This window comes from Halichoeres trimaculatus, unplaced genomic scaffold (genome assembly GCF_033239565.1).
Source record: "Halichoeres trimaculatus isolate MK-OKI-2021-1 unplaced genomic scaffold, fHalTri1.1 fHalTri1_scaffold_12, whole genome shotgun sequence".
NCBI classification, from domain to species: domain Eukaryota; kingdom Metazoa; phylum Chordata; class Actinopteri; order Labriformes; family Labridae; genus Halichoeres; species Halichoeres trimaculatus.
Genome location: NW_027437190.1, coordinates 14,790,210 through 14,815,152, shown reverse-complemented (window position 1 = coordinate 14,815,152; position 24,943 = coordinate 14,790,210). Strand labels below are relative to the sequence as shown.

General features: G+C 40.9%; 1 protein-coding gene across 10 annotated transcripts in view; it reads left to right on the top strand.

The window, feature by feature from the left end:
- Positions 1-1,252: 1,252 nt before the first annotated feature.
- Positions 1,253-24,943, top strand: part of phactr4b (phosphatase and actin regulator 4b) — a 30,534-nt gene continuing 6,843 nt past the window's right edge. For 2 of the 10 annotated variants that reach the window (XM_074683339.1, XM_074683331.1), the window contains exons 1-7: positions 2,342-2,498; positions 10,281-10,394; positions 10,949-10,993; positions 20,404-20,568; positions 20,876-20,956; positions 21,654-22,160; positions 24,491-24,826. In XM_074683339.1, the coding sequence (XP_074539440.1) occupies positions 10,981-10,993; positions 20,404-20,568; positions 20,876-20,956; positions 21,654-22,160; positions 24,491-24,826 (1,102 nt within the window). In that variant the 5' untranslated portion in view covers positions 2,342-2,498; positions 10,281-10,394; positions 10,949-10,980. Of the gene's footprint in view, positions 1,467-1,541; positions 1,868-1,942; positions 1,989-2,341; positions 2,499-4,097; positions 4,121-4,145; positions 4,266-10,280; positions 10,395-10,948; positions 10,994-15,874; positions 16,277-20,403; positions 20,569-20,875; positions 20,957-21,653; positions 22,161-24,490; positions 24,827-24,943 lie in introns of those variants that run through there. The other 8 variants (XM_074683332.1, XM_074683333.1, XM_074683334.1 and 5 more) reach the window with 8 other exon arrangements.

Here is a 24,943-nt window from a genome sequence, read left to right as displayed (position 1 = left end):
TCTGCCTGAACTCAGGAGACAGGTTAAGATGACCCCAAGGGCCTATGATTGACAGAGGCTCTAACAAATAGTGGAACACAATGATGATGCGATGGGGCTCAATGTTATATTTTCATGAGGCCCAAACCCAAGGCAGAGCCCTTTTCTTTGATTAAAGTAAAGAAAAAATCAGCCACACAGATTTCAAATTCATGTATTAGAGTTATACTCAAAAAATGTACAAAAGCAGTGATAATAAATACATAAATTTTAAAAAGTAAATGTCTTGAATCTGATATAAGTCCCGTTAGAGCCTGAAATTAGCCCAAAATGTAACAATGACCTTTAATGTTAGAAAAACCTAAAATTTAATAATAATATAAAAAAATGTAATGAGGTTAGTGTAAAAAAAAAAAAAAAAAAAAAACGGTGCCCAAAATGCAATTTAAAAGGTGTATTGACTGACCCAAATATGACAAGTTAAGCGTTTTTGGCAAAAATTATTGCATTTTGGGTTATGTTACATTTTTTAAATATTACGTTTCAGACCCAGCATGTTTATTAAATTACATTACATTGTTTGTTTTTACATTTTAGGCTCTAATAAGGCCCATTTCATAGTAATATAGATACTGGCTCTTGTAATATGATAATCAGTTGATAAATTTGTATAGGCTACCTCATTATGTTCTGGCTGTTAAACGTGAAACTAATTCACATATTACGTATAAGCTTAATACTTTCTGGAATGATTGGGCATGTACACAAACATCTAAATAAAAATAAATGTAACTGAGCGTAACATTAAGTTTTATAGAGGTGCTATCCAGTAAATCTTACACTAGATTTCGTTTGATATAAGGTATTTTGAATGTCTGCCTGTCACTTTTAAATCAAGCACAGAAAAGTATTTTAAAGTCTTGTTCTGTTAAATCCCAAGTACAACACTGACAATATATTTGACATTAATAAAGTGGTTTATCACTACTGACTATGTCGGGCTCAAACACGGGGGCTAACTTGACTCGGTAAATGACACACACACACACACACACACACACACACACACACACACACACACACACACACACACACACACACACACACACACACACACACACACACACACACACAGAGGGACAGGCAGAGAAAACCTCAGCTTCAGTGTTTCATTACTGTGGTGGGAGACTGGACAAAACATATAACGGAATGCTCCTCCGCCCCCCTTCTCGCCCATTATCAATGCACCGCAATGCCTGCAGGGACATGAAGTCTTCGCGAAACAAAGAAGAGCCGTGATAGCAACGCCCACCGAGCATCTGCAGCTTCTCTCGAGAACTACCGGTACCGAGATGCCCAGCTCGGGATGGTTTCCGGTAAATGCGTAAAATGTTTGGACCGGGTGCTAAAGGAGGGGGAAAGTGTGAGGTGAGGAAATGACCGGGATGCTATTTTTGCACTAATTTCAAAGCAGGAGGCAGAGGAGGGTGAGTCAGAGGCGACACTGAGGTCCTCGGAGAGTGAATGAGCCGCTGTGTTTGAGTTTGGAGGGAGGATTTCTTTGCAGACAATGACCTGAGTTACGCTCCAAACTTAGCCCATGCAAAACAAGCCGGTGTTGGGAGCAGACTGCACGCTCACAAACCGCATCAAAAAAGCTTTGTTTTCTGCAAACCCAGGGTACTGTGGGATGCCTGTCTAAGCACTGCATTTTCCTCGAAATCAGTGCCACGGTTTCGCCACCTGCAACTCCGTTTTTCACAGAAAACTGCATGGACACCAGCACAGGCGTCCATGCACAACAAAGGATGGTGTGATTTCCAGGATGTAGATAGTGTGAGTCGATGGTTGGAGTCGGATGCTTCTGTCAGTGGGATGCAGCGCCAAGGTCCGTATGGCGTTTTTTCCATTACGTTGCGTCACTCTGTGAAAGAATACATTTGTAGATCCATACAACAGTTGATTCGGCTTCGGACTGGAATGAGGAGGCTGGATGGATCAATAATGTGGTCAGTTCGCTAATATGAATCGGAACATTTGCTTTAATATAGAGGCGCATTATTTAACGATAATCTAAAGAGAGTAACTGGAGCTACCGTTTTCGAAATAATAATGAGCTAATTTAAATATAGTTGTCAAATGCTCTTAAAGGTTATCTGCATTTACGTATAAAGCAGAAACTTGAGTGTAATTTCACCAACAACTATGAATACACGTAAATTTTAAAAAATCAACCTAGTGTATCTTAATGAGTCGAAACGTCGCAGAATGCGTTTATTGATATGCTGCTACTGTGAAGTTTACTACCGGAAATGATGGTAACCGTTGCTGCTAGTTTGATACCGTCACTCATCAGCATCTTGAGTCCACTGGCGCGAGATCCGCTCGCGGTGGAAGGAGGCAGGTCCGTGTAGGAATCTTTCACTCGGCTCCGTCTTCTTCTTCTCCTCCTCCTGCCGGGGGGAGCTGCTGCTCTTCATTTGGTGCTATTCCAACGATAGAACTGGTCTACCTCTCAGGTAATATAAGCTTGCCTGCAGAAACAAAGCGGTTAATTAATAGTCACGATAATCTCGACGGTATAATTAGACATAAGGGCTCTGTTTGGATCTAACTAGGACATGAGTGAACGGGCAAAGATGGAAGACGTGGTTCGCTTATTTCCATGGTGATGGAGCGCGTGCATGGCTTCAATATTTAAGTGTGGTATGGGCTGTGAAAGCCTAGCACACGCTATTTTCACATGTTTTAGTCTTTGGCTATAATATAGACAGGATAAATATTTTTCCCTTTAAAGACTGCTTTAATTGCGAGCGTCATCTAAAACAGGTGTCACGCCAAGAGTGAGCTAGCTAACATACATGTTTGTCAGAATATCACATTATGGAAACTGTTCTCAACAGGCACCAAAATGTGTAGATAATGTCAGCAGCTCTTTAATTGTACTTATCCAACAGAGTTTACCATTCTATCAGGCTACACTTCAAAAACTGAAATCTTATCAAGTGTTTTGTCTTATTTTCAGTAGAAAATTCCCTTTTAGACTCAATATGAGCCAAATTCACAAGACCAATCCAGAAAAATTTCTTGTTTAAAGTAATTTAAGGGAAAAAAATGAGGTCTGAATTGCTTGTAACCAGTAAAAAAAATCTGCCAATGGAACAAGAGAAAAGTTACTTGTATTAAGACATTATTCTAGTCTCAAGGAAATTTTCAAGCAATTTTTTCTTGTTCCATCGGCAGATTTTTTTTACTGGTTACAAGCGATTCAAACCTCATTTTTGTACTCTGATAACTTGAAACAAGACGTTTTTCTGGATTGATAAGTTGAAAGTGGCTCATATCGAGTATAATAAGACAATTTTTACTTTAAAAAAAGACAAAAACACTTGATAAGATTTCAGTTTTTTGCAGTGTACTTGGCATGTCTATGAAGACATCTTAAAGATCACTTTAGTCAAATGCCTCCTCTGTCTTGAACCTCTTCTCCTCAACAATAACATTCGTTTCATGCTTTTTCTTCTGACCTATGTGTAACTGCTCCTGAAGTTAATATGGTCTTCCAAGTGAAAAAAAAATGCTGCCTCATATCTTGTGTTGTAGCTCTTTCCACTTCCCATTGGAAGTGCACTCCCCCCTCTTTAATGGGCCATTAAGAGGCAACCAGGATGGTTAAGCTGTCAGCTGGGCTTGATTGATTCGGTTAGACCACAGATGAGACCTATCTGTGCTCGCGATTCCTCCAGGCTGAAAGCCTCACCTCCACCCCCCACCTATGGGAGCAGAGGTGGATGTTGTGTGTTATGTCTAAAGAGACCTAGTATTACCTGCAGCTACCCTTAGATATTGTTAAGATGCATTGTACAGAGTTATGTTGCATTCCACTGCAGTGCAGTACTCACACAGGTGGAGAGACACTGAGGAGGAAAAGTTTTAGCAAAGGCGATGAGCGTTTTGAAACCCTTGTAAAAAAAAAAAAAAAAGTGGGCCACTGGTCCCTGTGGTGAGCAAAGCTTTTCTGGGGCAGGCCTGGCGATGACGCTTACCCGGCCCGGATAGGGAACAGACACCCTGGTCCGACCATTTCAGAGATGGGTGCAGACGCTGTAGCATAATGCTTGGATACACACTGCAGTAAGGAGTGAGTTTGATCTAACTTTGCTTTTAAAACAGTTGTTACTCTTTTCAGCTGACTTTTCCTGGAGCAGGGTTGTAAGTATGCTTCAGCATAATCCACCTGACTCAGGACCTCCTGCTTAAACCAGTTTTTCAAAATCTATGTCAGAGTAAGTACTTGTTCAAAAGGTTGTATTCCTGTGTGTTAATGACTTTTCCTTTCTAGTTTGGCTGCTTTTTGTCCCCAAAGCCGAAGTAGAAAATGCAATTCTATTTAAAGATGGCATAACTCAGCCAGCTGTGGCTGTTTCTGCTTCCATCGTAATTGAATCAGCGCTAGTAGAGTGCGCCGGTGTGAGGGTGTCTGTACTCCACACAAGATTATACAGTGGAGTCTTCTAGGCAGTCTGTAACTTCCACTTTCATATACCTGATTGGTAGCTCCTATTCTTGGTGAATGTGTTTGTGGGACGGGAAGCTGGGAAAAGGACCACATCCCTGCTGGTATCATCCATGAAGCGGATGTGGCTTTGTTATGGGACTTTTCGCACAAGTTGATTCATCTTGATTATATGGTTTTCAGGACTAGATTATAGTTCAAGGAGCAATGGATGAAATGGAGATGCAGCTTTTTTAGTAATTTATTTACTTCTCTGTCAGAAAGTGTAATCTTCAGTTTGTCGTGTTTGCCTTTCGTTGGTTTTGTGAACTGTTTTTTCTTTGATTTGGTTGCACAATGTTGTGAAGCGACTTGTAGCAGCTGTCAAAAGCTACAGGGGAGATGTCTGTCATGATTGTGAGTTTGGGCCAACTTGTCAAATGTCACAAATGTGCCCTGCACGGCAGGGAGAGGGTTAACAACTGAAAAGGGAACTAGGCCATCAGCATCCTTCTTTTTTTAACAGGCGCATTCAGATTGGGAGTTTGTGAGTAAGACAGAAACAGCAACATTTGAAGGTGAAAATGTGTCGTCTGAAGCCCTTGGATCTTGTTGTACTTAACTTACAGTGGTGCATTCAAGTGTGTTTGCAACATATGAGGTTGGAAAATTTTGTGTTTGTAGCTCTACCCCCTCACTGCCTCAAATCCACTCTCACTTTCAGACACCAAAGATATTTTCTCTTTCCCTGGATAGAGCGAAACACTCACCACTCAGCTCGATTATTTTTAGTCATCCAGCCAAGGCTGTGGCGCTGGGCGGGAGTGTAAAAAATTTCATCTTCTACCACAGATACATCTGCCCCCTCTCAGTAGTGTGAGGGTACTCCTCCAGTGTGTTTGTGTGACTCTAACACCAAAACCGTAATAGTAAAAGCCCACTCCAGGTGGTTTGAAGCAGGATGAATGGCCTGGATGATGTACATCTGAGTGCCGTTACTCTGGCTTCTTCTTTTAATGGGGAAGTTTGACCTGCTTGTAAATTGGCTGAAAGAGGAACAAAAGAATGTTAAGATACAGAATTGAATTATATTTGTAGGAAACCGTTTCTATTTTATCAAGCCCACATGACAGCCACACACATTCTTTGCACAGACCACGTCACTGACTCTGTGAGGGAAGAACCAGCCTGATTTATCTGTCAGATGAGCTGATATGAACAGGCCACGCCGGGCCCATGTTTAATAGTAGAGGGGCCCCTTAATGTTCTGAGGCAGCAAATGACCAAGTTAACAGGTTATTTAAATTCCATCTAGTCATCCAGTCTAAAGGTCAGAAAACACTGTCATAACTGGGCTGAATTTTCAACATGGCTTTTCAACACGGTGGGAGAAAAAAAAAGATCAATAGAAGTATCAGGATGTTTGTTCATTTTTTAAAATTTAAGTCCTTGTTTATAAGCTGGGTTGGAAAGGTTCAGATGTTAGATCCCCTGAATAAATCCTAAAAACTGACTCACATGTGATCAGGGATGGGCACCTTTCACATCTGAAACGATACAGTACTAGTACCTTGCAATTGGTATCAGTACTCAATTTTTGGTACATAAGTGTGTATTTATTTTGTAAAACATATTTATTTGTTGATGATGATAAAATCTTAAAGTTTTTCAATTTAACATATCTGTTTGTCATTATAAACTTGAAATGCTGCAACATGGAAGATCAACTCCCTCACAGTTACAAGGATGTGTTTGGGTACCTAAACATTAACCTTGCAGAGCAGATGGACCTGCCTGATTCAGTTTCTGAACTCCTGCAGGTCCATCTAGAAAGGCTCCATTGACCAACAATTTCACTTGGCTAAATTCTGACCGGCCCAATCAGGGAAGAGAGGCGGGAGCTGTGGGAGCATACATGACGTCAGCAGACTTTTGTACTAGTCAGCGTTCCTTTGATTCTTAAGTTAAATTTATAAAAACGGAAGCTGTCGTCTAACGCCATTATCACAGCTGTTTCTCATGATTCAGTAGTTGTTCATCTATTGTTTCTTAGAAGCATCGGCTCACATAAGCTACGTCATACCGTGGCTTGATGTGGATTGGTTTGTGGTGAGTGTGTTAATCAGAATGGTTGTCCAATCACCAGCTGCAGATTTTTTTTTAAGTCCCGCCTCTGAAAACAAATCGGAAGAGCTACTACCCAGATGGACTTGTGAAATAATTCCGTGGCGGATATGAAACTATCCGTCTGGCGTATCAGGTTTTTTAAACATTGTAGCCTTCGATTTTACCTGAATTGGTGCTTGGTACTACAGACAGAAATTGCTTGGTACCTATAAAAGTACCCAATTCAGTTTCCATCCCTACATGTGATGTGCATTTTTTTTAGGAAAATATGGCTCCTGGTATAGTCCGTAGACATTATCATCATTCAACTTTTTCACATCGTCTGATGTTAAAAAAGCAAAATAAAAATCACAAAAAAACTGAAATATCAAGGAATCGGAATTTCAATCAAATTGGTGCTCCAACAATTAACTGCTCAAAACGAGAAAGCGGATCATCCTAGCCCTTCTGAACACAGGATCACAGGGTCTCCAAGTAAATGACTTCAGTGACATTGGTTGTGAAGTACAGCTACAGAAGCAGAGCTAGCACCACCAGCCTTCAGCCTTCCTCGCAGTGTTAGCCTGATCTAGACATCTGGGTTGAATTTATGCTTTGGCCTGCGCTATAGGTTCACTTAACCCCGCACATAGCCTAACATTCACCTCCTTAAAAGTGTAACTACACATTAAAAGGCACAGAACCCAATCCCTGTGATTGATCTGCTGCTTTTTCCCTTAAATGGCTCCATGGTGAAAATAATGTTTGCCTGTGCTGCAATATGGACAGAGAATTTTGAATTAACAAAGATATAAAACTCAGTCAAACCACCAGATGGATGTCTTGGGAATGAGGTTCTTCTGTGATATTTTTAAAAAATTGAAGGAATCTGTGTGGTCTGGTTGAGGGTTAAAGTTTGAGTTATGTGCATTTTTTGTCTGTAAAAGTACCAATTAGAATTTTTCAATCTGCATTTTGGTTTGGCTTAAAAATCTCACTTCTGTCCTAAATTTCTTTAAATGCTCTTGAAATGTTGCTTTCAAAGTATTGGCAGCTGTTCTAAACAAAGAGGGGATAATTCAACCCCCAGTTTGTACATTTTAAGCACTAATTAATGATTGTAAGGAGTCTCCTGATATAGGCATACCAAAACAGGCGAGTCAAAGAAAAATAAAGTGCAGGTAAGCTGTTTATACAAAACAGGGATCTGCAAACACTGGGGGAACATGCGCTTCCTAAAATATATTTGACATTATTGATAAAGAAAACTATTGCCCGTTTGATATTTAGCTGAAATAATTAAAAAAAAAGCTTACATTTAAGAAGAACTATCATCAGATATTCTAAAGGCTTTCTGGTGTAATCTGTGAAAGGATTAATTTTCCACACAAGAAATATCCCATTCTAGTTGCATCCTTTGATTTATCCTTTTAAGCAGATTATTTTTCTTATATATTTTAAATCATTTCACCATAATCATTGTAATTCCTTATGAGCTGAAACAGTCAGGGCAAAAAAGTTCTCCTGCCTCAGTTGTTCACAGGGGGTCATACAGGGGTTATGAAGTGGTGCACCGGGCCCATTCAAGTGCTTAATTACATGACTGAAGTGTCTCTATGAGAGCATTTTGACTTTTACTCTTGATTAGCTCGAAAAATGCTTGTTTGGAACAAAAGGTCTGACTGTATGCCAGGAAACTGTTCTCCCACTAAACTTCGACAGGCATCTCGAGTTGATTCACACTTCAGTAGTCAAGATTTGAGCGTCACTGTTTGATTTGAGATGGCCTGAAGAAGTGTTCTGCTAAAGTCCATCCAGTTCAATTTGACCAGACTGAGTGTTAAAAAGATGATCCTACACGCTTTTATTCAATGTTTGTTTCCTGCTTCTCTCTTTGTATTCTCCTTTAAACCCACCCAGTGTATTACAGTGCCATGGGCAAATTGTGTACAAAGGCATATAAACATCTTTTTTGCTCAACCTTTTGTCATATTTGGAAAAAAAAACGTGCATGTATCAGATAAGGGCAAGAACCTCATGACACAAGTCACACCACAATACTTGGGTCTAGGGATGCACGATATTATCGGCACAATATCGGTATCGGCTGATAAAAGCTTAAAAACACATTTATTGGTATCGGCACATATGAAAATTTCTGCCGATAGGCACAGCCGATAAGGTGCTATTCAGCAAGGATTATTATTATTTTCCATCTGAAAAATAAGCTCCTTAAATAAAATGTAGCACTTCATTTATTTGCACTGCAGAGCTCTGTGTCTGTCACCAGGTTGTTACAGTAGCTCTAAAATAATCAAATGCAACTTGGTTATGTTTAAAAATGCATTGTACATTTAAATTTCATGTGATCTAAAGAAATGATTTTTCTGTATTTCAATACTGAATGTCTTGAGTTTGAAAAATAATACATTTCTTATTTATGTTAAAATCAAATGTTTTTTTACTTGTTTTATGCGTGTTTCTTAAGTTAGGCCGTCACAATAAGAGTAACATATAAATTCCAGTACAGGATAGACTTAGCTTTCTTTACAGTGAAAAAAACAAACAAACTTGTGATTATCGGTATCGGTATCGGCCAAAAGGGGTTTCGATATATCGGCATATTGGATATCGGCAAAAATCCAATATCGTGCATCCCTACTTGGGTCATGATAGTGTCACTATGTATCATGATCTCACAACATTGTGAAATATTGCAATGTTCTACACAGTTAAAAAGTAAAGATGATGTTAATGTAAATTATACAGTATTAGTCAAAATTGAAAGGACAAATAAAGTCAAAACTATTTGATTGAAAACAACTTTTATTTTTTTAATCATTATTTGTATTATTTTTTGTTATGGATTTTGAAATACTGAAAGTGAAATGCAGTGTGACATTAATACACTTAACTCAAAAACATAAGGTGCTTCAAGTTTGTAACTTACACTACTGTGACATTTAACTAATGATGCAAAGAACTCATCGGGTAAAAGATGTGGTCAGTTGGTGAAACTGATACATTTTAATTGGTGTAAACAATATTTCTCATAAAAAATCTGATATTGGTATGATATTTTGTAGTTACTATGAAAATGATTTTATCAGTCTACTACACCATAATAACTTAACTTAAGATTATTTTAAACCAACTGATCCCAAAAAATTAGAGAAACACAAATATCTACAGCATCAAAACCCATGTCATTAAGATTAGGAATAAAATATTTTGAATGTACTTTAAGATAATATTTATTATACAGTTTATGGGCAACAGACAGCGGAGTAGCTCTCCGGGCAAGTTGTATTTTGCATTCAACTCAGCTAAAATATGAATTTTTATTTTAACAAGAATACTGAAATTCAGAGTTGAAATACCGGTATTGAATCAGTGGTCAAGGTAGAGCACCATTTTGTGGTAGTATTTCTTCACAGCTCTTGTATCAGATTTTCTCACTGAAAAGAAGCTGTAAACATGGCATATTTTCCCCTAAGGTCTAAAACTCTCCTCTGAAAACTCTTTAAGATACAGAAACACCACTCATGCCTTGTTATGTCAGCTGTTAACAGGTCCCTGGCTCCCAGGCTTTGTCTAGTTTACTGTGTCGATGTGCTTTGGAGTGATAAAAACTCTGTTTTTTTCATGCTTTCTTTTAAAAACTGAATTTGATCTAACGGTCTTTATGTTTCTTTATCAGAGGGGTTAAGATGGGTGGAGCTGCCATCTCTCGCATGCTGGAGACCTGAAATCCACTGCTGTACTGCTGCCGAGGACCTTAACCACCACCACCACACCAATGATTTTCTACAGTGTATGTCTCCACCTTTTTATATTGACATGCAACCGTGGTTAATGATGCTAGAGTGTTAAATGTTACTTTGCTGTTAGATTTGGAGCTGGAAATATAAATCCTAGATATGTTTGCATCACTTCTACATTACTCTATTCTAATTCACTATCTGATGACAAAGTCTTTCCCTAAAGCGTTTCATAATGAAGAACAAACTTTACTAGACTCTGTGAATAATTTACTGTATTTGATGAGCAATGTTTGATTTTAAATTTGGCTTCAAAGTGTTCAGGGATTATTGGGTTTATCTTCCCCTAGATGACTTCTACTCAGATGCTTCAGATACTCTCAACATTAAAGGATTAATTATGGCTTTAAGGGAATTTTAATGAAAACATTTATGACTAAATATCCCATGAATCCCAGACCACAGTGTTGATGTGTTTTGTGCATTAGTTGCCAAAAAGAGATTTTAGAGAAACCCAAATGACTGCTTCTTCTACCCTGGTTTACCTCTGAATGTGTCTCCTCTCACAGCTTAAGCCAGTGTTGACGCTCAAACTGTTGTTTTTCAGGACCCGTTGATTGGTGTGCCTCAAACTCTGTAATGGAAAATCGTGGTGAGTACTGTGTTGCTCGTTGTGGTTTGTTAAGTGCAGTGTTAATGCTGTGGAAAGAGCTGTAGATCCACTCATCTGGTTGTACATCCACTGTGTTTATTGAGGTCTGTCTAGTCCTCTGTACATTTTATGAGCCACTCAGGAGTCAAGCCATACATCTTCTCTGTTCAAGACTTGGTTGTATAGTTTCCCCTGGAGCACATCTGTGTTACATGTGTCTGATGACAAGATAATCGTAATGACTTTCTGTGTGCTTGACTTAGCATGACTGCACTGGCCCATCCTTTCTTGTAAACACAGCAGATGTAGGAAAAGGAAGTGTAACCCTAATGGTGTGCAGGGGCATTTTTTAAATTCACTGTCACCTTCTGCTTCCCAGCCAGCAAGTTCTTTTTTTTTGTACAACCAGAAAGACGAGAAAGAAGTTAAAAATGTCAAAATGTGCATATGCCAAGGTACCTCTTTTTACTGTCACACCAGACTTCCTGTGGGTACTTCAAAATAAAAGCTTTGCCATCAACGGCTCAATATAAAATGGAATAAAACAAAAGTTATATTTTAGAAATGGTTTACACATTTTTCAATAAATAAAACCTCATCCTCTGTTTTGATGAGACTAAATAATAAAAGTTATGCCTCTTCATGAGTTTTTGACTGCAGTCACTCACAGGGAGAAAAGGGGTCGAATAGCACTGTTCCACCCAACCCCATATAGGTTATGTTTTTGGAAGAGTTTGTCTGTCTGTTTGTTTGTCTGTGAACTACATAACTCAAAAAGTAACAAACAGATCTTGATGAAATATTCAGGAAATGTTTAAAATGGGATAAGGAAGAATTGATCAAATTTTGGAGGTGATCTGGATCACAGTTTGGATCCAGGACTTTTTTAAATGATTCTTTATCACTATGAGATAGGGCCGTTTTCACCATATGTGTATATAACTCCAAGAGAAATGGTTGGATTACTTTGCAAAAAAATACAAGACAAGGTCAGAAATATGAAATATGTACTAGGTCATCATAATTTTCAACACTGTCAGGTAACAAATTACCGTACAAACCTGCAACTAACACCAAATTATAGCAGACAGTCAGAAAGGAAGTATAACATCAAAGTAGGACTAAAGTGTCGCGTCACAATCACAATATGCTTGGCAGAGGTCTGTGCTCTCTAAGTGCTTTTCAAGTTTTGTTTGTTTCACCTTGAATGCACTTGTAATGTAAAGTATAAAATGTGTTTATATTGTTAATAAGACAACAAGGAAAGTGAAGTAAGTATTATGATTTTCTTCTTTTTTTTTCAGAGAATGGTCTCAAAAGATGTATGTTTGACCAAGTGCACTGTGAGTGCATTCTTTATATAATTAAAAAGATATATTTATAAATATGAAATTTACTTTACCAGGTGCAACATGGATTTTGTTGCCGTGAGTGGAGCTCAGCTAGCTGCTTAAGAACCTGTACTAAGCTACGCTAAGCTTTCAGTTAGTTGTATCCAATCTTTAATCAACTAACTAGCTTGTTAGCAGCCTACTGTTACTGTTTCTACACAGAGAAGCTCTGATCTCTGTAAGAAGGCTAATTGTGGTGTATTTCTGAATTCCTGTAAAACCACAAACAAACATTGGAAAATAATGTACAAGTAAAAACATTTGTTGCCTTCCTGTTACTGATCATTTTATCCTTCAAAGGCTTCTTTAAATCAATCACATACCCATAAAGAGAGATTTCCTCATAGACTTGTGTTCACTCAGTGATGACACTGTGGCAGTGACAGAGCATTCAACTGGGCATGCTCTGTACTTGTTCATCGTGAACAGAGCCCTGTGCGTACACTTATGGCTGTACCTGCCCCGATCTGCCTTCCCGCTGAAGGGGCCTGGCCCAGTCTGTTATCCAGGTCAGGCCAACAGGTTCTGGGCTCATGCAGATTGGCTCAGCTCTCTCTGGAAGCAGGCCCGGTGTGGAGTCTGTATGTGGGGCACGGGGAGAGAAAAGGAACGCAGCCGAACACACGGGCTCTCCATCTTTAGAAACAGCTCGAGATACGGCCAAACACTGTGAAAGCTCTGATCTACCAGGCATAATGACACAGCTCAATGCTCCGGATTCCTCTGAGGAGCTGCTGGGCAGGGTTTTCTAAAGACAGACAAACCTCAAAAAGAATCAAAGCGCTAATTCTCAGGTCCAGTCTCCACTCCCTTTTTTTCATCTTGTTAAAAAAACAGCTCCTTTTTTTTTTGCTACTGTTCCCCCTAAATTCAGGTCCCAAACAGGGCAGCTCTCCCTTGCAAACATGTTTCAAAGTCATGCAAATGCCTTCAAGAGAGTTCAAATTATGATGAGACTTGGAGATGTGCATAAAGCGTGTCTGGGGAGGCATTAAGAGAGGTGAGCAGCATGACAAACACTCTCTGTCAGCTCCTAATGATGATGATGTGTTGCGTTTGTGTGCGCACTGGATATAGGAATGACAGCATATGCCTGATGTACGCCTCCTCTTATATATCCAATGGATTGTGATCCCTCCTGCCTGCGTTAGTTGAGTGTTAAAGGAGCAGCTGTTAATCTGCTCAGCATTGAGTCTTTTGTTGATGTGTTTGTGCAGAGTCTGAGCTGCAGACATGACTCTTACACAGCTATGGTACATAGCAAAGGTATCTTTGCACTAACCCTTTGCTGTACGACTGAAGAATTTAGGTGTTTGTTTGCCAAGTTGGGTGCAACAGTAAGTGAGGACACGCTAATGCAGATGCTGCTCATATCGCTGTCCTCTCCTCTTGTGATTTTCGCTGCTTGGAAATCGAGTGAACACTTACAAGTGTGTATGGTAGATTATTGTGTCAGCTAGCAAAGTTGTCCAGGCTCTGTGGTTTTAAGTTTTTCTCTTGTTTGAATGTTTTAATTCCCGTGTTGAGCCTGTTTCAGTGTTTGATCAAGCATGTCATTGTTCTCCTGAGAGCGTACATTTAATTGCACGTACATTTCTGGATGCATGCATTGCAGCACATACCGCAGCAAATTCAAAACACATCAAATTGAAAACATAACTCGTCGTCCTCTCAGGAATGGTAGGCATCTTCACTGAATGCTGACCTGCGCTATGAGCCAAGGAGGGAGGGTCAGCGAGCAAGCGCGAGTGGGGGGGCTGAAGAGGGAGTCCAGCTCCTGGAGGGAGGGAATGTCTTAAGGAGATTGAGTGAGGGAGGACTGAACTGAAAGGCAAGGAGGAAGGGCAGACGAGTAGAACGCAGAAGAGGAAGAAAAGAAATACAGGAGGATCCGGGAGGTTGCAGAGGGAGTGTGGCAGGTGTGGCTGATGATTTGTTCGGTGTGGGTGTAGGACAGGTAGAGGCCCCTTGAGGGGCTGGATCATGGGACAGATCCTTCATGTGGAATCACCACCAGACCCACAACAACAGCAACAACACAACAATGGCGGTGAGTTTCTGGACTCACTCATGCTCTCTTTATCAACCTTCCTTTTGTTCCTCAACAGCAACAGACAGACTGTGATTAGTAGACTTTTTCCTAAATATCAAAACAACCAGGAGAGCTGAGGGTTTCAGAGTGTGCAGACTGCTCCGTGCCCCCTCCGTTACTTTTAGCAGCACAAAGAATGTTAAATAGTTTGAATCACGTGGATGAATCTCAGCTTTTATGGCACACTCGTGCCTCTGTTGCACATTTTTACATATTAGAGTAATTTGTTGAGGGAGGTCGATACTGAAAAAGTCTGCACTCAATGGAAATTAAAGCTTTATCTGACACAGAGAAGTAGTTGAATAGCCAGGACTTTGTTTTGGGGTATAAATAGTCGAACGATTTATACAAGAGGTGAAAGATTACCACAGGTACCAGTCACAGTGATTTCAACATCTTTCTGTTGCCAGTTAACTGGATTAGGATTTAGCCTGGCAAGGGTTAGGGTCATAATGAGGTTACATGAATTTCCCAACCACCGCACATAAGTGATCAGGTCGTCTGAGTCCTTAAAAACAACAAAATCCTTTAACCACATGCTCACCTGACCAGGCCTGTGGTGACTCATTGGATCATGAGGTTAGTGGGAAATCAATCCCTGCAGGAGAGGTCTGAGAGTGTGTAGGGGTACGTCAGCAGGACACACACACACACTCACACAAAGTTCCCCCCAATGTTTCCTGAGTGGTGCCTTATCTCAGCACAGCTCCTGATTACAGACAGAGCTGTTAGACTCCTGGTTCTGGCTTTGCTCTGACTGCTGGTGTATCAGTATTAATCTGGGTTTACAGTCAGATTATTAATTTCTCTCTTTGGTTTCAGTTATGTCACTGAAGCTCTGTGCTTCCTTGCGGTACAGTCTGTTTTGAGTGTGAGGGGAAGAGGTTGTCTTTGTTCTCAGTCACAGAATCAGGGTGGAGTGTGGTTTCCTCCCTGTGTTTCCAGGCTGCCCCCCCCCCCACCCCCACCACCCCCCTGGCTCCATAACTCATGTACTTTTTCTCTCTTTGTCGCTCTCTTTTCCACTCTACTCCCATTCCCAGACCCACAGTCACTCTCAGCTGGAGTGCCACCACACACCAGACTTCTTCTCACTGCTGCTGAAACAATAACAAAGTTGGAGCATTGTTTTTCCTTTTTTAAATTAATTTATGGAGAATCGTTTGGACTGGATCAAAGGCTCTCATGAGTGTGATGATCACTGATATCTACAGCCTTTTTTGTCCTTTTTTTCTGGATACTTCTGTCACTGGATTGACGCCTTTTATATCCAGGCATCTGAGGCCGATGTACAAGCCTCCTAAGGATCTGTGCCGTCATCTTGTTCAAATAGACGCCTGCTGTACGGGCTGAATCCTGTGCTATCATCATCTCTGCAGTTCTCTGGAGTGTGCAGGCCTGGCACAGGCAGCTCTTATCCTGCTTCACTGGCTTCAGCTGAGCCACTGTGTCAGCGGCTGCTGTGACAGAGCAAGTCTGCCGTGTGAGAACCTCAGTTCTGGTTCACAGGGAAGCTGCCTGGAGCAACGCTTCATCTGGATGTTATGGCAGCTGGTTTGAGTCCTCAAACTTCTACTTCACCAAGATAAGCTGGATTTTACATGGTGCGGACATGTCGCTTGAACCTGGACCCTCTCTTCTGTTGTTCTGAGCTCTCTGCAACTTGTCTGTCAAGATTTATCTGTTGGATTTACACAAGATTGTTGATTTTGGCCTTTCTGAATGCCCCCTGCCTTCCCATGGCATGCTGCTTCAAGTCCCACCATCATGGAAGCTGGACGCTTAACACGCCTCTGTCAGGTAGACAGTTGTCTGCTTTTTTGTTTATTTATTTATTCTTTCAAAGGATAAAATCTAAAAAATAAAAAAGAATCTTGACACAAATTAAATTTCACAAATTAAAAACTTCTGATTCATGAGCCAACTGTGATGCAGATTTAAGTTGTTTTGGAGGTTTTACCGACAGCCAGGCTTTTTAAACACTATGTAAGCACTCAGTTCAAATTTTACCCAGCAAGCAGCACTGAGGTAGCTGTGCAGAGCCGCGGTTAAAGGCTCTGTCCTTCAGCTGCAAAAATGGGTTTGAATCCTGTGTCAGCAACCGTCCACTGTGCTAAAATGTCCCTTAGCTAGAAACTGAAACCCTGCCAGCTCCAGGGGCGCTGGTCCTCGACTAACCCTAAAGCCCCGCTGTTTGCGTCAAACACAGAGACAGTTTCCATCCAGGGATGATCTTGTTGTTGTCATTATGCAGCATACTTTACTGGAATTTAAGTGTGTCATATCAGTACTGTAGGTATTGTGTGGGAGTGATTTGTTATGGGAATCAAGCTGCGAGGCATTGTTGCTGTCAAAACTTCCTGTTTTTTCTATGAGGCTGGATGTTTTAAATTGGAGCCCATTCTTCCTCAGTTTGTAAATATTTTGTCTGCAGAATACAGCAGCAGCAGTCTGAGAGAGCTAATGTTTGAAAATCTCTCTGCGCTCAGCACCCAGTCAGCTGACCTCTCAATCAGGTATACCCAGAATTCATTTCCCTGAATGAAGAATGACGTCTAATGGGGCACTTTAAGCCTTAATGGCATCTCATAAGGACAAGCCTTCCTTACTTGTTCATTGTTAGCGGTATGTGTGGCGGCTGAAAGTTTCCTCCCCTGCCACTGCGACAGCATCCATGTGTGAGCCTGTCCTCTCTGTTGAGACAGCGAGGGCTGAAAGGCTGATAAGGCACTGCTCTCCATCCAGCCAAGGAATGTGAGCACTTGACAGTGAGAAATCCTGGCTGAACGCCAGCATCAGACCTCTCCTGTTAACTGTGGATTTGTGGAGGAGTCCATGAGCTCCAGGCATCACCCTGCCAAAGCACACTGAGTCCCCGAGAACTAACAGCTAAAGATAATAACAGCCTTAATGAGCATGGTCCTCACTTTACAAGGATCTGCTATCAGAATCTTGCAACTGCTGATGGGTCTATATGCTCGGGCTGGACTTAAACTACACAAGCTTCAAATACCTTTACCATGCTAAAAAAAGATTTGTAAACACACTTTAAAACCTGAAATCAAAGCAAGTGTCTCTGTCTTGCTTATTGTAAAATTATGCTAGTACGACTTCATATCTGCCACATTCACCTAAGAGGTCGAGGCAAATGTCTTATTTCGAGATATAAAAGACAAAAATGACTAAATTGCTTGTATGTGTAAAAAAAATCTTGCCAATAGGGAAACAAAATGTACTTAGATTTTCTCTCTGGTATTAAGACTTTATTCTTATTTTGCGAAACTTGTCAAGCAAATATTTCTTACCCCAATGGCGGGTTTTTTTTTTTACTCTCGACAAGCAATTCAGGCAGCATCTTTGTCTTTTTTTTCTTTTTTTCCAACTTTTTATTTACTTTTTACACAATGAGTGAGATGCATTAACAGTGCACTTGTCAAACATACATCTTTTAAGACCATTTTCTGGAAAAAAAAGAAAAGGAAATAATAATCCTTACTTAACTTTCCTTGTTGTCTTATTGACAATACAAACACATTTTATACTGTACATTACAAGTGCACAAAACTAGAAAAGGACACAGAGAGCGCAGACCTCTGCCAAGCATATTGTGATTGTGACGCGATACCTTAGTCCTACTTTAATGTTATACTCCCTTTCAGCAGACCGTCTGCTACAATTTGGTGTTAGTTGCAGGTTTTCACAATAATTTATTTCCTGACAGTGTTAAAAATTATGATGACCCAGTACATATTTCATATTCCAGATCTTAGTATCAGAATATTGCCAGGATCTGGATCGTACTTTTAAATCTGTCAGAAATTATGATGACCTTGTCTTGTATTGTTTTGCAAAGCAATCTGACCATTTATAATGGAGTTATATACACATATGGTGAAAACAGCCCTATCTCACAATGATAAAGAATCCTTTAAAAAAATCCTGGATCAAGACGGTGATCCAGATCACCTCCAAAATGCAATAATTTCTTCCTTATCCCATTTTAAACATTTCCTGAAAATTACATACAGATCCGTTCAATAGTTTTTGAGCTATAATGTTCACAGACAAACAAACAAACAGACAAACTCCCAAAAACATAACCTTCTTGGTGGCGGTAACTTACTAAAAAATAGAAAAAAACTGAATAAATAAATAAATACAAAATAAGAAATAATTATGGTTTAGGCGTTGCATGGATCACTGGTTCGCATCTTTTCAGAGATTTATCTGTTTTGAGCTGTAACCTTGCAGTGATTTATTTCCATGTTTAAGACAACTTTGACTTTCATTCTCCGTTGCTTAATGCTGGGGGGCAGTGGTCTCAGCCAGGATGCAGTTATTGTCTTTTTTGGTATTAAGAGCATCTTTGTTTTTAAATATCTTAAAATAAGACATTCTTTGAGTGTGGCTTGTATCAAGTCTAACAAAACATTTTCTATTTCTCTATTACTCTAAAATACCACTTAACACTTGTTTAAATAACACTTTTTGTAGTGCATGAGCACAGTAGAAAATAACCTGAGAAAGTGATGAAAAAATGTATTACCGCAGTTGTAAAATCCTGAATGAATGGGGCGTTGTGGCTTCTTACATGTGTCTTATGTGGTCTCAAGTCACCTTTCAATGAATCAGCAGAGGATTATTGCTCTACAGTGAGGGAAAAAAACAGAAGCACGAGGCTGAACTAAGTCTAGCTGGAAAAAGGTTTTGGGAAAACATGTTAAACTCATGATGTCTGATCTACAGCATGAGCAGGAGGTGAGATTTACCTGTCGTTTCTCTGCAGCAGCATGCTAGTTATCATTAGCCAGAGGCTCAAACGTATACATGTGCTTGAAATAAACAGCAACATCTCTCTGGGTTTTGCACAAAAAGTAGTGGGGAAATCTCTGTTCGTTGGACTGCATCATTGTAGTAGCCAATGTTTTTGGTCTTTTTCGTATTGCCGAAAGTATTGGGCGACTCAAAAGGAGGGACATTTTAATACATCAGATCTCAAAGCTCATTTGCAAAACAGATGTGAAGAAGTGATACATAGAAAACCACACAAATTAGAATCAGCTATGGTTCCCTTAGACCAGTGTTTCTCAAATTGTGGTCCGCGGACCACTAGTGGTCCGCCAGTGCCCCCAAGTGGTCCGCAAAGACCATGAGAAAATTTTGTTTTTTTAATGGAACATTCACGAAAAAAGAGGGGGTGGCGGTGCGAGTTGTTCGGCTACTACGCAAATTGATAAAATACTTAAGTGTTTCAATACTAGTATTGAGTATTTTAGAACAATGTATCAGTAATGAAGTTATACACAGATTTTGAGGTCCATGTTCTCCCTCATTCTAAAAGAAAACAACAAACAAATCACCAAACTATGAGGAAATGAGTACACTTCATTTTGAAAAAACTTGTTCTAAATAAAGGGAATTAAAGAAATAAAATTTATAATTTTAATCATAAAAATAACTGGCAAATAATCCATTCTCAAAATGATCGTTAGTTGCAGCCCTAGCAAGTTGTAACATGTATGATTCGAGTTTATAGCGTATGAGTTTGTTCTCTGGGGTGTTGTTCTGGGGCTATTTAGCTCGTGGTGGTCCACAAGAGTTTTCTGGGGGAATAAGTGGTCCTTGGTCTAAAAAAAATGAATAACACTGCCTTAGACAGCACTTTCACAGGTTATTCATTTTAAAAATTTTAGAGATTAAATATCATACATGTATAAAATTAGTGGAGCAGCCTTGATGGGATTACAAGCCACTCGAAAAGATTTTGAAGCAGTCAACTTAGTTACCAACAAGAGGAAAAAAACAGATACTTCCCCCGAATGTCAAGAGGGGAGAATTTGGTTAAGACCAGCATGGTCCGTCTAAAGTCTGCTTCTTGATTGAGGCCACGCAAACTGTTTATTAATAATGACTGTTTTTAATTTTAGATGATGACGCTGAGCAGCACCACAGCACAATGGTGGGAGAGGGGGGCAGCACAGGGGACAGCACCCCCAAGCGCAAGGGCAAGTTCTCTACCCTCGGTAAGATCTTCAAGCCCTGGAAGTGGCGAAAGAAGAAAAGCAGCGAAAAGTTCAAGGAGACTTCAGAAGGTTTGTGGTGTGAATGTATTGTGTTGGCCGAGCCGGTGAACTTCCTTCCTTTCTCACTGGTCACATCAGTTTAATTCAGCTTTCATCAAGATTTCTCAATGCATGTGTTCCTGCCTGAGTTATTACGCTCCTTTGGCTGTGAGGTTTATAGTACAAGCTGCAAAACAACAATAAGCTGCAAACAAAATATCCTGAGCTCTTAACTCTGCATTTAGAACACGAGGTCACGCACTACATGTGAGCCATTTCATTGCTGAATGTTTTTCTGAAAACTTGTGTCGACATAATTTCTGTTTATTGACCACAGAGCTGGAGAGGAAGATGTCGACGAGGCGTACGCGACAGGAGCTCATAGAACAGGGAGTGCTGAAGGAGGTCCCTGACAACGGTGAGGATGTGTCTGTGATTCATCTGATTTCTCGGCACAGTAGAGTCTGTATCCGACAGCAGAGGCCCTAAGGCTATCACACCCACACACACAGTGCATGAAGTCATCGGTACATTACGGCAGGAACACTGTCCTCCTCACCAGCAGGTGTCAGAGACATATTTTAACAGGCAAATTCACTTTCACCTTGCTGTGTTTTAAATTAATATCTGTTTAAAATGGCACGCCACTCTCTGGAGCAGAGGGAAAGTGGAACAAATTGTGCCCTGCAGCGAAATAGCTCTGAGAGGGGTGTGTGCAAAGCGTAGTGCTGGCCCTGCTGTTGCAGAAGCCCATTTATAAAAACCTACAGCTGCTCACACCAACAGGGCTGTCTGTTAGACGAGGATAGGGGGCACCTTTCCTTTTTTATCCATAACAACAAAGATTATTTTTGTGGTCATTAACTTGTCATCAGTGTAACAAAATCCTCAATAGTCAAATTCAAATGGACCATTGTTATATCTCAGAATGTGCTTGTTGTCTTTGAATGAACAGATTTGTTTGGAACATGACAAAAACCATCAACCTCAAACCCAAAGGCACTCAACTTTAGAGTGAATAGTTCAGATAGAAGAATTATGAAGTTTGCTTTTAGCGCTCTTGCTTTTTCACTCAGCTGTGTCTGTAGCTCATGTCCCTTTGTCTACTTTTTCAGATGCAGACACACAAACCCTGAAGCAGCCCTATGTGAAGAACGGCCACACTCTGCCGTTAAGCAGTGGAGTGGGTGGAGGTGTCAGCGGGGGCAGGAGCCCCTGCACCCAAATCAAACTCTCCTCTGAGTTGGACTATAGGATGAACCCGGCCTGGCTCGCCCAGCCAGATGATCGCAGAGGTCGCTCTCCATTAGATGGAGAACGCCAGGGTGCTCCAGGCTCAAGGGGCACAGGACTGCATGAAGACGGGTGGAGAGGGGGAGGGGGAGGGTCACGTGCACATGTCGAGGGCGAGTGGAAAACTAACGTGGTCTGGCAGGGCCAGATTCACGGCCAGATGGAGGACTGCAGACGTGGGGGGAGACTTCACCCAGAGAATGGGCAGAAGAGACCCGGGCTGCAGAAGGCCCCGTCAGAAGACGGGAGGAGAAGCCGACCTGCAGAAGTGGACTGGAAACCAATGCTCCCTCGTCATGCATCTGCAGAGGAGGGAAGGGCTCAGCGAGGTGAGTAAATCCCTTATTTCCCTCTTCATCTTCTTTCACCTGAAAAAGGTCAGAAACATGAAAACCTGTTGGTTCTTCTCCTATAGAGAGGGAAAGAGGAAGTGCTCATTTTGTTTTTGTTTTTTTTTCACCTTTAATGATAATCAGCCATTCTTCAGGTGATTTCTTTCATTCCTTCTTGATGTCACTTTCCTGCCTATGTGCTCTCCTCCCAGATATAGACGGGCTCCTGGTGGCTCCCGGGGGCCCTGCTCCAGCTACCAGCTTCTTATTCAGGAACATGAGGGAATAACTTGTCCTCTCTTCTCCTCTCCTAATTACTGAGGCACGATCACTTACACCCATTATTGCCCTTTGATGCTACCACTGTCAACTCACTGATAATTGGTTATAAACGCAGCAAATTAATTCTTTTCTAAAACTCCTTTGAGCTGTTTTTGTGTTTTTATAAAGATCCAGGCTGCCCTCTTAAAACTTATATGACACATAATCCTCCTTGATTGTTTTAGTGCTGCTGCCAAAGTGTTTCAGTCAGTCAGTTGTTAAACAAAATGATCAAAAAATGATTTTTTTTCTTTGTTGATTGGCCCCTTGACCTCTGCCCTTTGGCACATGTGATCTCCTTTTTCTCTTCACCATGTTTTGGCTACGACTGCTTTTTAGCAACAAATATTCAGCTGATCGGAGGTTTTGTCTCGTGTTTTCATGATGTGTCTCTACTTAGCTCTTTCTCTGTCTCATTTCCCTTCCTTCTTTGAAATGATCTCTTTCTCTCTCATGCTGCATTTCGCTCCCTCTCCCTCTCCCACTCTCTTTCTATCTTTATCCCATCCTCAGCTCTCCGTGTTCCACATTTCACTTCCTCCTTTCCTTCGTACTATTTCCTGTTTGGCTGTGTGATGTCATGCTGATAAAAACCTGTCGGTAAATAAATAACCCTGAACTCTAGAGCGGCAGGTTCAAGGAAGGAGGCTTGGGATTGGGGGGCAGCAGCGTGGGAGGACGTTGTGTGGTGGGCACAGGGATGTGGGTTTTGGTGATACTTGCAGCCGCCTACTTTGTTTATCTTCACAGCTGATCCCCAGATAATGCAGTTCTCAAACAAGTGCTATCACACAGAGTGCTTTGAGTGGTGAGGCAGCAGAAAATGGCTCACTGCTCAGTCCCTCAACTGAAACATTTATAGCCATGAGGGGAGGTATTTTATAATGAGATCACTAATTCAATAATGAAAAAGATAAGTGCCTTTTTAAACGTCTGACAAGTAGAATATTCAGTTTGTCCCACAGCTGGATAACTGCAGCCTGGACATTCTTTGCACAGATTTCCCTTGGTCGAACCAAGCACTGTAGTTACTGAGGTGGGAGGAAAAATCAAAAAATTGATATCAGGATTTTTTGTTTGACAATATCAAAATATAGACTCTTTTACCAAAATCGTTTTTTTTTTTTTTTCCAAATTCAAGTTTTTCAATTCAGTCTATGTTTATAAACTGTATTGGAAAAAAGGTACCACTTTTCTCCAGCAGAGGGTGAAATGTTTCTCTCTGACTCACATGATGTGCATTTTATGGGAAAATATGGCTCCTGGTATAGTCTGTAGACATAATCATCATCATTTGACTTTTGCACATGGTCTGGTGTAGAGCTGAAACGATTCCTCGAATGATTCGAGGTCTTCGATTACAAAAAATACTCGAGTAATTTTCTCTGCCTCGAGGAATTGTTAATTTTAAAAAAGATCAAAGAGTGGTATTTCAAATAGAGCTGAGGCCATTTTAAGAGAGTTTTCAGACCCCTCAAGCTACCTCTTATACAAAATAGCAACTTGCAACAAATCTAGCTTCTTTTCTGAAGTTTGGAGACTAGTGGGTCATTCTACGAAACGGGTGCCATTTGGGTCTGCAACATTTGATGAGATGTACAAGGCACAAAAAATGTGTCAAAGTGTGTTTACAAATTTTGGAGCTACCAAAGCAAGTGCTCTTATTGACATGGTGTATCAGAAAATTCTATTCCTTAAAGAGAAAAAATTTCATTTGAAAAATAACTGCTCTTTAACTAAACACAAATGTATTTTATCCAATTAATCGATGGGATTTTCAGTAGAATACTCGAATACTAAAATATTCGATAGCTTGCAGCCCTAGCCTGGTGTTAAAAAGAAAACAAAATCTGAATATCAAAGAATTGCAGTTTACATCAAATCTGCACCCCAGAAATTATAGTAGAATCGAATCGCGAGAACAGCATACTGTCACAGCCCCAGTAGTTACTTTAGTGGAATGAACTTTAATTATGTAGCATATCCTGATGATGCTTTGTTTTCAGAGTCAGAGACCCACTTCATCCCTGACCCAGACTCCCTGCGGGACACCCTGCGTGAGCCTCTGCCCCCCAAACAGTCCGTCATGCCACCAAAATGGCTGATGACCTCACCCGCTGAGCCAGGCAGCAAAGGCCCCCCTCCGCGCACCCCCTCCAACCAACACACGACCCAGTACTCCTCTCCCTCCGCCTCTTCCAAACCTGTTCGGTCCGTCTCCTCTGCCGGCACATCCACCCAACAGTCTTCATCCTTAGCCCCGACCTCCACGCCTCAGGGTGCAAAGCAGCCTCCTCTGCCTCCACCCAAGCCTGTGAACCGGGGCAACGCTCCCATGCTGGGTAAGCTCTGCTGCATAATGTGCATTTCTGTTAACAGGTGACGAGCGCTGTGGGCGTTGATCAAACGCAGCGTACATCAGCAGTCACAACTGTGCATTATGAACACTGAGCTGCTCA